Raw genomic sequence first — 16,680 nt, 5'->3', positions numbered from 1 at the left:
TATAACTCATTCTCAGATTAATTCCTGACCAGATCATTGGAAAATCTATGGTCAATTGGTAAAAACTGTCACTTGGTTGAAGAATATTTACTCTGGCAAGCCGATGGTTAATCATGGCTTGGAGTGACAGTCCAGATTTTTACAGAGATGTCTTCATGGTGTTCGTTTTTTTTCCCTCTGATTGCCTGAGAATAATTGGCTATAGAAGGAACGAGACACAGGCACATCTTAGAAAGAACAAGTCTTACACCTTGTGCCCCATCAACCGAAGCTAGGTGTTGATCAAAGTCAAGTTACATAAATCTCAGTATGGAGGAATGTCACCAACCCCCGCCGCTGGCTTCCTATCAGGCCAAGATGCTGAGAATAATACAGAGCATTGCTCTCCTATTGAACGGGAATATCTTGTCATGGTCTAATTAGATACATGTATACACATAAAAATCTACTGAATAAATATTTTATACTTGTTGCTCAGCATGACACTAAGCTCCGAACCCTCCAAAGACAAGTAGTTGAAGACTCTTAACGAGCTCACAATAAATGACTTTGCAAGAACCTACTTACGACATGGAAAAAAACCCACTAAAAGTCTTGCTTTTTATTGCGGGTTGACGGTATACCATGAAGCTTATGAAATTCTTCTAAGTGTTTTATTTACAGTTTCTCATTCGGAAGTTGAAGAAACATCTTTGAGGCCTTCGCTTCCAGTTCGATGGTGATGTCAAATGTGAGGTCCAAAAATATCTACATGAGCCGAGGAAATCTTTTTATCTGCAGAAACTTGATTCTTTGCTTTACGCCTTAGACAAGAATCTTCAAAGGAACACAAGTTTGTTAAAAAAAAAATATATATATAGGCGAAGTTTGAATTTGTAGCAATTCCATATTATGGGTCATAACGTCTATCCTTAGGGAGAGACCACCTATTCAGGTGTGTGAGGACTTATACAGCCATAGTCGCTCCACTGCAAGGGATCATGGGAGGAATATGCAAATCTGTCTCCCAAGATGTAAACAGGGAGACAGTGCCTCTGTTATGCTGCCCTCTATGGGAAGCACCCTGAACATCATGCCCGACTTTCCCAGAAGCCTTTACTGCATAATGCACTGTCTCCCTGTTTACATCTTGGAAGACTGATTTGCATATTCCTCCCGTGATAGCAATTCCATGTAAGTTATATAGGTATGACATTAACAGTTTACCCGATTAGAATGTACCAAAAACGAGTCATTGGCCATGAGTTTATAGGAGATTCTCACTAAGGGACCATTCACACAAAGTTTTTTGGGCGCTGATTTTGATGCTGAATCCACATCAGAATCTATGTCTAAAAAAAACGCCTTCCCATAGAGTTCTATGGGTTCCGCTCATTTTATTTTTCCATTTGCAGAATTTTTCCACTAGTGGAAAAAAAGGATTCCGCCTACAAAAACCAATGCAGTCAATAGGAGGCGGAAAAACCGCATTGCGGATTTGGGTGCAGAATTGGGCGCTCTAAAAAACCATTTCCTAATTCCTGAAGCAGATTTTTTCCTTGCCAAAATCCTCGCCAAAAAACTCTGTGTGAATGAACCCTAAGGGGGCATTCACACGGAGTAACGCCGGGTGTGTATCACAGCCGTACACGCCGGCGTTACGGCAGACTGCCGAACACTTCCCATTCACTTCAATGGGAGCGCTCGTAAACGCTGCTGTTATGAGCGCTCCCATTGAAGTGAATGGGAAGTGTTCGGCAGTCTGCCGTAACGCCGGCGTGTATGGCTGTGATACACGCCCGGCGTTACTCCGTGTGAATGCCCCTTTAGGGACTGATGGCTCAATGACTTCCATGGAAATACACAAGACAGGTACACAATGACGTTGTTGGGTGAGATAAGGAACAAAATGTATTTCTTATAATTTTGGTAACTTTATATCATTAAACACTTGTATCCTCTGGTAAGACATTATAGTCTCTTGTCTCTTTATCCAGCATGGTGCATGTTCACCTTGCCAAGGAGCTGAACACTTCATATCCGACTTCCTCAGTGCACACCTGCCACTGGCAGCTGAGTCCACAAAGCTCAGAACTTGGCATTTGGCATATTATCAGCCAAAACAGCTGAGACCAGTTTTGAAAAACAGTCATTGAATGTTGGTAAGGTAACTGATATAAATTAGTTATTTGTGGCATTCTAAGAAAAGCTCTAAGTTATGGAGGCGACAACATGTCCCTCGTGGATATCCCTCTCAACTGCCTGCCAATAACCAATAGGTAAATTGTGTTCTTTCTGCCCCAACCTCACCTGATTTACCACCCTGGTATACAGAATCTGGCCCGTTGTCAGCATTTGGTACAGCTGGGTAAACTCCCTGGCCCAACGGAGGAGGGAAGCTCTTAGGAATCCCCAGCATAGGCTGGATATAGTATATACCTGTATCCCCTACAGGATAGCAGAGGCCAGCTGCAGGTTGACTATCCCTAGATTAGTAGCTAGTTGATCTCTTAATATATAATAAGAACTATGACCATCACTCCATTTCAGTGGTCAAATGGTGGACCTTATAGTCCACTTCCTGAGACTATTATCATGGTTGTAACAAATTATAGCTATGAGCGACTACGAACCCAAAGAACCTGGAAAACTTTACTTATTCCATACTGAATGGCAGACATGGATGGGGTTCCTAGCTGCCAACCCCTGCCATAATAAAACTGACTACCCACTCTGTGCAGATGAAACCTATACAGTGTGCTCTATTGCGCATGCGCCGCATATCAGGTACATGCGCAGTGAAGTAAACTGTCCTTGACGTCACCCGTGTAATTTGCAAATATAATAAAACACACTAGTGGGAGGAAAGAATCTAGCTGTCCATGGAGATCTTTGGCAAAATCAGCTGGAGTGTCAGAAGCTGTACCTGTTACCTGATCACTGGGTGCACTGGACATTCATCCTACATTACTCCAATGTGTGTGGCCATCTAAAGACCTCAGTGTAAATATAGTGACTCATCTCAACTGCATTCTATTTGACATTGAAAACTTTCTATATTTTCAGTAAACTATTATAATCTCATTTGGTTCACAAATGAAGCCTCGGCTGCTCCCTGTTTATCTCCCTGTTAGTCATTTTTAAATATTATTATGTGTCCATGCTCTTATTTCCATAAGCCCAGTGTGATTCATCACCTCTTCATTATCAGAGTGAATTAGATGGTCTGATTGAATCCCTCTCTTGCATTCAAGTTCCCTTGGTGATACTTTAATAGAATTCAGTGAAAGACAAGCTGAATGCTCTAAACTACTGTTGAATATTCTTATCCCACATCAATGTACCAGCAACATATTGTGGCCGACGCATTGAGAAAGTAACAATTAAAGAGGAGATACCGCTATGGATAACTCTACGGAAATAAAGAATCCAGATTTATCGCAGCGGAATGCTGCTGGCAGTCTACTTCTATGGGTTTGCATACATTTACATGTTTCATTCAACTTCAATATCATAACTGTAAAGAATTCCACAATGTTGATTTTTTAAAATGAATTTTGCAAGTTGCATTTCCTTCTCTTATAATTCTATTGAATTGTATGTGACTACAGTGTTGTGCAATTTTGTTTTATTTCCCTTTTGTCCAATACATAGATCTGTTACCAAAAAACTGATAGAATCAGGCAAACACACAACACTATACACTGTCGATTCCATAAACAGCACCATTCACTGTGAAATGGCTGAGCATGGTTACTGCAGCTCAGGTCCCGCACAGAATCAGAACTGAGCTGCAGTAACCTGGATCAATTACTGCACAGTGTACAGAGCTGTGATCAATTACTGCACAGTGTACAGAGCTGTGGTCAGTTATTGTAAAATGTGCAGAGCTGTGATCAATTATGGGACAGTGTACAGAGCTATGATCAATTACTGCACAGTGTACAGAGCTATGATCAATTACTGCACAGTGTACAGAGCTGTGATCAATTACTGCACAGTGTACAGAGCTGTGATCAATTACTGCACAGTGTACAGAGCTATGATCAATTACTGCACAGTGTCCAGAGCTGTGATCAATTACTACACAATGTACTTCTGGTTCTATATACTGTGTTTTTGCTGGTGCTGCAGAGAAGCATGCTACAAAAATGCAATGAAAAATGTAAGAATGGTAAAAAATACGGAGAAAAGGCTTTCTCAGTTTCACCAAGATGGTTCCATGTGATATGTTTTCACACACAGAGAGGGCTGCTCTGTAGCTTCCTTCTTGTGCCGTTCCACTGACTATTTAATGAAGATGAAGTTATTGCTGACAGTCTAATTAGCTTGAGATACGAGTTCTCGCTGCAGATGTCTTACCCCCTATGAGTATGCTGTTATTCGCAGAATATGAGATTTAACTCATTGCTATTATTAAAAATACTAATTATCAGGCTATGACAATGGTTTCCTGGCTCCGCTGCTGCGCCACTTATTGTTACATTACAAAAAGGTTTTGTTTCTCGCACTTTCGTTTTTATGTGGAAGATAGCATAAATCAATGTACAAATAGTTTATAAGGCACAACTGTATAATATTGTAAGAGACAGTTAAAAAAAATCTGGTGTCATCCTAAACCTAATATTGTAACATCAATTGGGCACCAGTGTGTGATTTTATTGTACGTTGCGCATATTGGGGAATACAATGCATGTTGGTCCCTTGGATAGGTATCAAGACTGACCGGCAGTTCGGGCATTTGGTGCCCTATTTATGGAGGCAGTACCTGTGGTGACATCACCACTCATACTCCAGTTTGTGATGTCATCACCTGTGATATTAGCCCATCCCATCCCATCTACCATGAAAAGACAGCCTCATTCTGACTAAATATTATGCAATGAGACTTGTCTCTCTCACTCTGTCGGGTCGAGGTCTATAAAATAAACTCAACTCCATTTATGACAGTTTTCTGGTATAGATGGGTAATAATCTGGCGCATCTTTGGTCGAAGTCCCTTGCTTGCCAAAGATATGAAACGTTCCCCACTCTGCACCTTGCTTGCACTTTCTGGGAATGTGGGCAATGAGCAGGACAGGATGGAGATGCCCAACTGGCGTAGATTTCCATTCTGGCGCATGAGTGGTGACTCTTGATAAAAGAGAAGGATCTTGTGCAAGTCAGGTTGAGACTGGTGTATAAAACAGTGTAGGCTTTATTCTGTACCCATTGAAAATGCATCGTACAGACCAGAGAAGTACATGATCGAAATGGAGGCTGTCACCACCCTCGGAAGCACTGGGAACAGGAAAGGCCACATCTGTTGTGGCTATTCACACGATTGACTTTTTGATTGTTTTAATTGATTGTCAATAGATAGGTCGTGTCCTTTTTTTGTCTATTTTCATGGAACCCTCAACACAAAGTATGAAATCCATAAAATTAGGTTCCCCTCGGGTGCAAAACAGCCATGAAAAGTATACATTTTTAAGGTCCATTTTCTACCATGATTGTGTGGCTTAGACAAACGCAACAACAAAAAAAATGCTAAAAAATGTTTTATAGTGCCAGCAAAGAGAAAGGAGATTTTGTGTAAAAAATGTCTGTGTTTTTTTGAAAACTTTAATTGCAGAGATGTTGTGTTTTTTTTTTCCCATAGACTTTTGTGGAGTGAAAAAAGCTAAAAATGAAAACAGCAGTGGAAAAACACTGAAAAACTCAAGCGTTTTCATTGCAGTTTTTTGTCAGCTACATTTCCTAAACGTTTCTTTTCACAACATTTTTGCATCATGTGGCCACAGCCTGCAATTGCTTTTCCTATGAACATGGCCAAATTTGTAAACTATTAACTCCTTCCTGCCAGAGGAATATTTTTGACTTTCATTTTTTGTTTTTGACTTCCAGTATTGCATCCTTGGTTCCATTTATTAATATACATCTTAAGTAAAGGTTAAATCTTCCAGGTGTGCTTTGTTTTGACTTAGGGTCAGTGCACACAGAGTTTTTTGCTGCTGATTTTGACTCTGAAACCGCCTCAAAATGAGCCTCCAAAAAAAGCCTCCCAATAGAACTCTATTGGGAGGCTTTTTTTGGAGGCTGATTTTGAGGTGGATTCAGCATCAAAATCAGCGCCAAAAAACTCTATGTGGAGTGACCACAAGGGTAAGTTCACACATAGTTTTTTGGACTGGAACCTGAAGCAGAGGCCACGTCACGTTCCGGTCCAAAAGATGGGTTGCTGCAGCTGAAGGCAGGTGCACTGCACTAGCATCCAGCCGCGCACTCTACTCCGGATTAGGCCCAATGAATGGGCCTAGTCCGGAGGAGGGAGTGTCTTCAGGCCGAATCGCGAGGCGATGAATGAACATCTCGCTTCTTTTTTTACGGGAGCCGGAAGAAATGTCTCCCGGAAAAAGCTCCTGAGCAGCTCCAATTGATTTCAATGGGAGCCGTCTTTTTGGTCAGGGTTTTTGAGGCGAATACGGCCTCAAAACCCTGACCAAAAAACTCAGTGTGAACTTACTCTAATACTTGTTAAAGGGAGTCTGTCAGCAGGAAAATCAGTATTAGATGAATAGGGTGGATACTACACTTTCCAAAGTTGCCTTTCTTATTCATCATTGCAGCTCCATTTTAAAAAAATCAGGATTTTATTACTATACAAATTACAAATTAACTGACAAGGGCCTCTCTGCCACATCTTTCGTGTAGTCTTCTGGCTAAGCCTGCGTTCGTAATCTAAATTCCGTGCATGTGCAGTCGGCTCTGCCATTGGGCTTCGGGCAGAACCAACTGTGCATGTCTGTTTGGCCATGTTACTGTGGCCACTTACAAGAACGTGATTCAGGCAGCACATGGCCACAGTAAAATGGCTGAACAGACATACTCTGCTCTGCCCGAAGCCCAATGGCAGAGCCAACTGCGCATGCGCGGAATTTAGATTCCAAATGCAAGCTCAGCCGGGAGATGACATCGAGGATGACACAACGGAGAGGCGCTGCTGAATAAGATGGATATTAACTGAAAAAAGGATTCTAATGATAGAATCCCTCTAAAGGACATCTTCCATTTTTTATTTAGAGCGAAGCCCTTGCAGGATAGGGGATAGGGGTGTCATCAATAGGGGGCATCCCCAGTAGTCCCAAAGAAGTAAATGGAGCCACAGTGAAGCATTAGATGAAATATTCGGTGGTATTTGTGAACCCTCATTCTTGTGAATAGTAGGAGTTCCAGAATTTGGCACACAAGTGAGCAGATATGTATCCCCTATCCTTGTAATAAAGGGGTACGTATATATTTTATTTGAAACCTGCATGTATTTCCATATTTTGCATCCATGTTGTGCCTGCCAGCGACCTCTCTGAAATGCATGGGCAACCTAAGTCTATATTCACATGAAGGTAAAATATGGTTGTGCCGTGCGACAGTTGTTTCTGTATAGCCATCACATGGTCATTTTAGAACACATTGCTTTTAATGTATCTATTCACATGTCTGGTCTTTTGATTGGCTGTTTTAACGGACCATCAAAATATAGAATATGGACCGCTGTGGTCCATTCCGAAGATGGCGGTGCCCATGTGTAGTGCAGCGAGCCGGCTGCAGGTTTTGCTCAGAGGACTGGAAGGCGCTTTACCCCGGCACTGTCCGGCCCGCTGTATTCAGACAAGCTCAGTTTGTTTAAAGAACCGTGCGGCTCGTGTCTGTGTGGGTAAAGGAGACAAGCCAGTGACTTACGAAGAGGTGCATCCTCCTCATTACATCGCCCATAGGAAAGGCTGGCTTTCTCAACACACAAGTAACCTTGATGGTGAAGATGGCGCCGTGGAGTGCACCATAGAAGATGTCTATATCCACAGATTTATGTATGGCACATTCCATGGCTGCCTGGCCAATGAAATTGTCATCAAGCGGCGTGCCAACCTCATAGTGATATGCACCATACTAATCCGCAAGTTGCCCCCTCAGAAGTTCTACTTTCTGACTGGCTACACTGAAGAATTACTGTCCTACCTGTACAAATGTGCTGTGAAGCTGGAACTGCAGACGGTGGAAGAGAAGGTCATCTATAAGTACCTGTAAGGTCATACCAATGCCAGCGTCTACGGGTTATGGAAATGGACTGCTCTGTATGGTGTGCGTAGTCTCCAAGCTTCACAAATTGTCTCCCTGAGGTTTTGTATCATAGTAAAATAAAGTTGTATATAAATGAAACATCAAAAAATAGAACATGTCCTATCTTTGTCTGGTTTCGTGGATCTGTCCATAGACTGAAATCTATGAGGGATCTGTGAAAATGGATCTAGGAGGGGTCCCAGACGAATGCCAAACAGCCAATAAGAGAACGGAATGTTTGCACTTGGATTTCTCTTGCGCTCCTATTTCCTCTGCTTCCATTATACCTATAGGGAAACCGCTGGCTTTTCCGTAGGTACAGTTGACAAAACTGCAATAGTTTTAGAAATCAAAGTGAGCCCGCTGTATGTATTTTTTGCAATTTGCAGATGGGATTCACCATATGGGGTCCCCGTCCTTCAAGGGGTTGGCCACTTTCAGACCAATATTGACCAATAAATGTACAATAAAATGATATCTAATTCTCCAATATACTTTCTGTATCAGTTCCTCACGGTTTTCTACATTTCGGCTTGCTGTCATTCATTCTGTTACTTCTAGAGGATAAAAGTCTGACCATAACAAATGTCTGACCAAACATGCACCATCGAATCGCGGCACAAACGTCCCGTAAACGCGGCGCATTGCGCGCCACGTTTACTCCGTGTGAACGAGCCCTTAGATTGTATCTGCCGCTGATCACTTGGCCACATTACAAGTATAAGCGTAAGCTTCTATAGTTGCAGGAAATTAACCCTTTTCAGTATGTAAATCTATTTTTCCAAATTACAAGGCATGTTCACAGATTTAATTATATGCGATGCAAATGTCGGCATCATCTGCTAATTACCAATGATATAAATAGCCCATCAGCCTTCCCCTACTTCTACAGCCACCCTTGAGATAAGAGAAACTCAGGGCTTAATGAAGAGAGCGACCAAGTTCAACGCAAATCTGCATGATATAATCAAGGCTTTGAAAAACAATTGGAAAAGCAGCAAGTAAAGGCTCAATGTAATTAAGAATATATTCCACTTTATGTAACAATCACACTTACATAAGGGATTCAAAGCAGATCCACAATTCTTGTAGAAAACCACAATGATACATAAATGCATAAAAAAACCTTTGAGGACGAGTCCCATCTTATCCTATATGAAAAAAATTGCTGGAATCAAAATCTAGGGTTAAGTTGACCTCGGTCTATAGTCAAGTAAGAGCAAAGAATAGGAGAAATCTAGTTTTTTTAGGTTTAAATGGGGTTTTCCCATAAATAAAACCATATTTAAAATTGGGCAACATTTTTGCAAATATAATAAATTAGAATTTTCTCTAACCTCTTAATGGTGATGTCTATTGTATTGATATTTTGCTAATGGATACGACCATGAATGCAGGAACTTACTATGGCCTGGTAATGATTTCCTTATTGTGGTGGGTTATCTTCTTATGTACTGTATGTAGTGTCCCTGTCTGATCCTATCCAAGGCTACATGCACATAACCGATGTACAAAACTGACATTTTTCAAAACCACTTTGTATCCAAGGGACCTTTGTTTGCACAGATTCTTCATAGATTTCAATGTAACACCCCCTCTGAGGGAATCCAGTTGGGGGGCTTTAAGGATTCAGAAATAGTGACCTCTTCACCAGCTTGATCACACAGTGCCTCCACCCAAATCTTCAGCAGCCTTGTGAACACGGTGTTGGTTAGGGTCAGTTCACACAGAGTTTTTTTGGCGAGTTCTAGGGATGAGGGAGTAGTATTCGATCGAGTACCTCACTCCCATAGGAATTCGTGTAAGTGTCCGAACACCAAGGGGTTAAGAGCAGTGAATATTCCATGTGCTTAACCCCTTAGTCTTTCGGCCGCTTACACGCATTCCTATGGGAGCGAGGTATTTGATCGAATACTACTAGCTCATCTATAGCGAGTTCTATTGGAAGGCTTTTTGGAGGTTGATTTTGAGGCGGATTCAGTGTCAAAATCCTTGCCAAAACACTGTGTGAACTGACCCTTACAGGAACCAATGAACAAATAATTGTATCTACAATGTGAGGATGTGCAGTAAAGTTTTATGTAGAGAAAGTTCTACATACAATGGTAAAAGAATCGTAAGCAAAACATCCAATTAGTCCATTGAAAAAAAAAAAATCTTTGCAAAATTATCTCTCCGTGCTGACAGGCAGGATTTCAAGATAAGTCAGGAACAGGTATTTACATCGAGCTAGAAACAGCCATTGCCAGGCAATGATAATCTAATCAGTCTAATGAGGCTACATCTGAACTTCTAGAACATGTGACACTGTCATACTGCCGACCTTCCCGAAACATGCCACTGTAGTCTTCAATCTGTGGGCTGGCTGTGTGGGATGTAGAATAGATCTGATATTCTCTACTATCAATGTGGGCGTTTGCAAATCACCCCACCATGAGGACTGTAACCAGACGCTGACTACTTTAACCCCTTCTCTGCCAAGCACGCTTGTAATAATAAAAACTGACTTGGTCTTCTAAAATATCCCACAAGAAGCCAAACGACTAAAGCCATTTGCATTTTGTTTGGTCCTTGTTATTGGTTTGTAAATATTGTATGAATCTATTGTTTAGTTTTTTTAACATCAGTTTTCCAAACTTTTAAAGGGATTTTACCCATAAACATAACCATACTTAAATTTGTAGATGATTAAAAGGTAAACATTTTTTTCAAATAGAAATAAATTACAAAAATTTGCAAAGTTGTAACCCCTTCCCAACATCCACTGGGTCTTTAAAGATGATGGCCGCACTACTGCAGAGCAGCCACTATAGTTACCGGGTCTCTGCTGTAGTCCACAATGGAGACCCAGCAATAATGCCCGCGACCAGAGTTCACTTAGATCGTGGGCATTTCAGGCCAAAACCCCTTCCCCAAATAAAAATAAAATGGACTCCAGTACCTTTATCATTGCAGGCCGGCTTCCACGCGAGAAGATTGCGGGAGTCAACCTGTTCCTCTAACAGCTGGGAAACTACTGAGGGCTCCCAAGCTTGTCATTGCATTATCACTATTGAGGCTGGTCATTGATCAGCCTCAATAGCTATGTAGCGAATCTCCCATAGACTGCAGTCTATGGGCTTGCAATCAAATGATTGCAGGTTAAAGCCCCTGAGGGGTACTAATAAAATTAGAATTCCATTAGAAAGAAAGAAATGGCCATATTATTATATTAATCTGTAGTATTTAGAGTTATCTTCAGGCTCTCTGTGCTCATAGGAAGACTTCTATGGTTTTTATGTGCCTTTCCATGGTGACACTGATACTATGGTCTATGTCGAACATTGGTCTATGATTATATAGTGATATCTTTTGTAGGCTTTATGGTTAAAGGCAGTCTAACACCACCACTAAACCACTTTTTAACCACTTATATGCTTTTGTAGGGATGGTTAGTTACTAGTGTTCGAGTTTCTGTTCTTCAGGTCCACTTGATCACTTCAAAAACCTAATCCTAACCCTAACCCAGTTGACTTAAAAATTGGGGTACGAAAAATGTAGAGTGAAAAGTCCATTTTTCATGAGGATTTGAGGATGGAAAAATTCTGTTTTCTGTAGGTAAAGTTCACATTCTGTGTTTCTGACTAAGGCCCCACATAGAGAGTAGCAGCACCTGTTGACTATCACTGGTCTGCACTTGAAGCCTAGCTTGCACTTGAGGCCCAGCTTGCACTTGAGGCCTAGCTTGCACTTGAGGTCTAGCTGGCACTTGAGGCTTAGTTTGCACATGAGGCATAGCTTGCACTTGAGGCCTAACTTGCTTATGACGTCAGAGCTTTTCTAACAATTATTTTTTATAGCTATCACTTTAGAAAGGCCTTTACATCACATACATTCAGGTCACCTATAGGCATGTACCTACTTTACCTATAGATAAAATGACTATACTATTCCTCTCCACCACGTTACTAAAACCTTCCATCTAATTGACCATTACACCCCAGTCCTTGCGTATAATTCTATCTGAAAGATACAGTCATGACATTGTGTGTAACAGTACCGAATAGCAATGGATTGCACCAACTATATGACAGTAATGAATCCTCTCCAGCCATCCTATACAGAAATACGCTGATTATTTAATACATTTTCTTGATACATTGTTACTCAATCTGACAGTCTTCTATATTAAGTAGAAAGCTGTTATTCTCACCTTAGCAGCAGTGACACAGATGGGACGATGTCCTATTAATTATTTTACATGTCAAATGTAATTTGTATCCTGGCAGGTGCATTGGAATGGGGAGATAACCTGTAGGGGACAAGATCTGCTTTATATGGGATAGAAATCCAGAAATCTGCAGCATTCAAATGTTAGTAGATATATTATACATAATATATTACATTATATATTACATATAATATCATAAAATAGAATAATAGTAACCGTACATATCTATATACAGAAGTAAACTGGGTGTATTCCCAATGATGCAAAGTAGATCCAATAACATTTCTATAAATCAGGCCTACAATACCAATTTCTATTCATCCAAAATAGACAGGAAATTGGCAGCAGCTTCATGGGGTTTGTAACCTTCCCCTGGATCACTGTAGGGTTGTAGGTTGGACTTGATGGAACCGGTGACATCATCCAAACTCATCTAGTAGTAAACTGCGCTAGGATCCCCGTTTTTTCTTTCCTATTAGTAAAAAAAAATGGCATGTTCCATTGAACTATGAATGTAGAGATATATCTTCTATGGGAATAAATCTCCATACATACACAATAAAGCTGGTAAGGCAGTGGGGGGAGGTCATGAAACCCATAATAAGGGATACACGGGCTACATGGCTGTGTCCATGAGATGCCACTTGCTGCAAAAACAAGCAAAGTGACAAAACAATCAGCATCTGAAGGAAGCAGTCACTGTGTCATGGATGGCTCTTGCTTGGTTAAAATCTTATTAATTTATAATGTAATGCAGATATCAAGTAGCACCTGACTGTGACTGACAAGCACAGGATTAGCCCGGCCTCACCTCTCTGGCCCCGGAGTCATCTCTCTTCAGAGCAGGCTCTATGCAGAATGAAATTAGATTTTACATCCAGCAGCTGCCAGTGCCTGTCACTCAGCGGGTTCCGACTATTAATGGAATAAGGCTTCAATTTAAAATTTCATATACTGGAGACCATTATAGACTAGTGGGTCCATTTCACTGAAAGTAGCAGTAAGAGGTAGAATGGCAGCCATTACCTTTAGATAAAACATAACATTATATCAAGTAAAACAGTATTACACAGAAACCGCTGCAAAAACCCAAAGGCGTAACTTGAAGTTCCTGAGCCCCAGTGCAAAATCTGTAAAGGGTCCTCTGTCTATCTTGTGTCATTTAGAATGGTGGTCTATAATGTGGCAGAGGGACCATTGCATCCTTCTCAAGGTCCACAGCCTGATAGAAACTACTGTGAGCGCAATTCGCTCTAAGTATCACCGTATTGAAGTCCAAATTAATAAAGACATATTAGCATATGCTAGAGATTCGCACAAATTACACTCAGCTGTGGTGTAAATGGTGGTTCTGCTTTAATGATGACAATCAAGCAGTATGTAACACATTGCATACACAGGAATAGGTTTGGCTAGGATAATTAGCATAACATGATTGGTGGACAAGCTGTAACAATAGCCCTGATGCATGTCTATTGGATAAGAAACTGGAGAGAGGTCACACCTCCCTGAGGGCTGATGGGGGATGTTAGCTCTTGAACAAAGGTGTCTCAAAATCCAAAATGGAGTCTGTGACCACATGGCATGGTCTCACAAAATGGCTGCCGTCAGCACACATCTCAAATACATAATGGAGGTTACACAAGCTGACAATGTGGAGCAGATTGTACTGTGTGGTGGCCACTGTGGAGCTAATTGTACTGTGTGGCGGCCACTGTGGAGCAGATTATACTGTGTGGGGGCCACTGTGGAGCAGATTGTACTGTGTAAGAACCACTGTGGAGCAGATTATACTGTACAGGGGACCTTCACTATATCACTGACTATCTGTTTATAGTAGACATGTGATATTAGTACAGACTGTAATAACATTGCATGGTCACTATAAAACAAATCTGTGCGATGTAAATAGTGAACAATAATTTTTCATAATTATACAAAATGCAGTACAAAGTAAAGCCCAATTCACACGGCCGTATTTTGTGGGTCCATAACTGTCTGCAATTGTGGATCTGCACAGTATTAAAGGGGTATTCCCATGACGCTTGTTCACTAACCTGCAGGCTGTTGTGCTCTCTTCACTTCCTGCTTTTCTTGGCACATAGGTGGGCGGGTTTTCACTTGCACGGGATTGGTTGTAAATGAATTACCACAGTGTGAAGCTGAATGTGGAAACTGATGTAGCAGAGCTGGATTTGAGTCAGTTTGCATTACATACAGAGGTAACGGACTCCTTATCTCAGCCCTTATCAGCTAAATTCAATTAAACCGACTGCTAAGAGCTCAGAAATCCTGCAGCTCTCTGAGAAGCTCCACTACTTAAAAGACACAAACAGCTCAGAGCTGCTCTCAGCCCCTCCCTCCTCCCCTGAGAGCAGGCAGCTACATCACTTGACAAATGAGCAGATAATCCCAAGGGCCATAGAAATGGAGTGTAATCAATGAAGTGAATAAATTAAGATAGCGGCCAAACAAAGCAGTTTTGATATAGCAATGCATTTAGGAAAAGTCTTAAATCCACATAAACTAGCAGTATAGATAGGATCCTTGTGATGGGACAACCCCTTTAAGGGTAAATTGTTATGTTGGCACTTTGTGATAAATTAGTGGGTTTTTGAGTTGCAGTTTGGGCACTTGGTCCATAAAAGGTTCACTGTCACTGCCCTATAGGTATACCCATGGATATACCCAACCTCAGCAGAGCTTGCTGAAAACATCCTGAGTAAACCGTGTATCCAATATGAGTATAACATACTCATCCACACTCTAACGTGTAAGTTGCCATGATGGTCTCATGGTTTGTGTTGGTAGGGCTGCTGGTGGCATGTAGACAGGTGATGATCATTCAACCAATTGCTTCTTTCGGCTATGCATTGGCCATGGTCAATTTACAAGTTGAAGATGATGAGCTAGTCTGCTGGTTCAGTCAGTGGACCAATGAGGGGACTAACTGGGCAACCAACCGGGTCACTCAGCACTTGTGGAATTTTCTCTAATATATTTACACAGGACCTATATGGTCCCAACTAAATTACATTGCATAAATCAGACATTGGATGCTACAGGGGCTACTGAGTCAATGTGTGTGCCCTTTAACCGTCTATCTTTCTATTGGGCCTCCGATAGCCAAGTTCCATGTAAAGTTGCTTCAATATATCGTGGCTAGAATTCACATAGCATCCAAATGGAGGACCCCAGCCCCACTGATATCGGAAGTCATTACATGGATTGACACTGTTATGCTGTTTGAAAAGATCGATGCTCCTATAAGTGATACACGATTCCATTTCTTCTATTTTTTCATGTATGTTCAGTAGGTAATCTTCTTACATATATTGCACTATAGAGACTAATTTCCTGATAATTATGTAATACCGCTTGTTATTTTTCCTTTGTACTTGCCATTGTTCTGTAATGTGCGATACCTTGGTATTGATGTGCACTTCCATTCAATAATACCTTTGAAACTAAGCTTGTCTATTGCTGTAACCTGTGCTAGTTATGGTGTCCTACATTCTAGTGCACCATTAGGATCGCTGTTACCGTACACTGATTGTTGTTGCTAAATCTGTTCTTCTGTTCTGTTGTAGGAATACAAAAATGGATTAAATAATAAAGATGGATCCGTTTGAGGGCAAACAACAAATCCCAAGGAACCGCATTGATTATAGTGGGGCCCTTTTGGTATCCGCTGACTTCAGCATGTGAAACAGTCATGTTTGCATGACTTTTTAGGCCTGAATATTATTTTTAATCAAAGTTTATTAAGCTTTTGTATTCATAAGAAAATGAAAGTACAAGCAATCATAACAGCAATAATAAAACAGACAGTGTATGGAAAAGGAACCAAGGCCAAAATGAAGTGTAAGATATATGGCAGTGCAAATGGTACACGTAGTCTGAGAACAACAAGTAAGGAGTAGGGCATCACCCATGGGCCTGTAGGGTGCTAAGAGGCCACAGCAGTGGTACTGCATCAAGCTATGCTTGAGTCAAGGGCAGTGGTGAGGACCGAAATACATCCATAAGGACAATCAGGGGTCTAATGGGGCAAGGCTGCGGTCCAATAAGGTATAATGAGGGGGGCAAAGACAAACAAGAACAGAGACAAGACAGAAGGGGGGGCAGTAACAATAGGAAGAACATCGGCAAGGGGAGTCAAGGGGAGAGGCTGGTATATTCCACAGACTCTTGGAAGACTACCCATGGCTGCTAGAAGGCATCCTCTGCGACCAGGGTCTCCATCCTACGTATATGAAGGAAATCCTGGAGCCACTCGGACAGGTCCTGGTATAGGGAGGGACGCCTGCCATCAACACCTCCAAGAGGGCACCACACAGAAGGGAGAGGGTACGTGTGTGGGGGGGGGGGACGGACTCTGACACTCTGGAGCG

The 16,680-nt window shown here is 41.5% G+C and overlaps 1 protein-coding gene and 1 long non-coding RNA gene across 3 annotated transcripts; one reads left to right on the top strand and one right to left on the bottom strand.

Annotated features, from left to right (window-relative positions):
* Positions 1-616: 616 nt before the first annotated feature.
* Positions 617-13,122, bottom strand: LOC142184573 (uncharacterized). 2 transcript variants are annotated; one of them, XR_012711841.1, is made up of 5 exons: positions 13,098-13,122; positions 12,842-12,933; positions 12,508-12,758; positions 12,269-12,367; positions 617-816 (listed from the first exon to the last, which is right to left on the bottom strand). It is a non-coding gene; the product is annotated as an uncharacterized LOC142184573 (long non-coding RNA). The 2 variants fall into 2 exon arrangements; XR_012711840.1 differs by having other exon boundaries at positions 12,594-12,758.
* Positions 7,516-8,129, top strand: LOC142184210 (small ribosomal subunit protein uS3mA-like). Its single transcript, XM_075258967.1, has one exon. It carries the CDS (start codon positions 7,528-7,530, stop codon positions 8,041-8,043), a length of 516 nt encoding a protein of 171 aa, XP_075115068.1. The 5' UTR covers positions 7,516-7,527; the 3' UTR covers positions 8,044-8,129.
* Positions 13,123-16,680: the final 3,558 nt, after the last annotated feature.

This window comes from Leptodactylus fuscus, chromosome 11, assembly GCF_031893055.1.
Source record: "Leptodactylus fuscus isolate aLepFus1 chromosome 11, aLepFus1.hap2, whole genome shotgun sequence".
Classification (NCBI taxonomy): domain Eukaryota; kingdom Metazoa; phylum Chordata; class Amphibia; order Anura; family Leptodactylidae; genus Leptodactylus; species Leptodactylus fuscus.
Note: the sequence above shows the minus strand (reverse complement) of the source record. Positions and strands in the feature narration are given on the sequence as shown.

What these genes read in the sequence shown, in the direction of transcription:
- LOC142184210 (XM_075258967.1), top strand. Translation starts at nt 7,528, where the DNA reads ATGGCGGTGCCCATGTGTAGTGCAGCGAGCCGGCTGCAGGTTTTGCTC.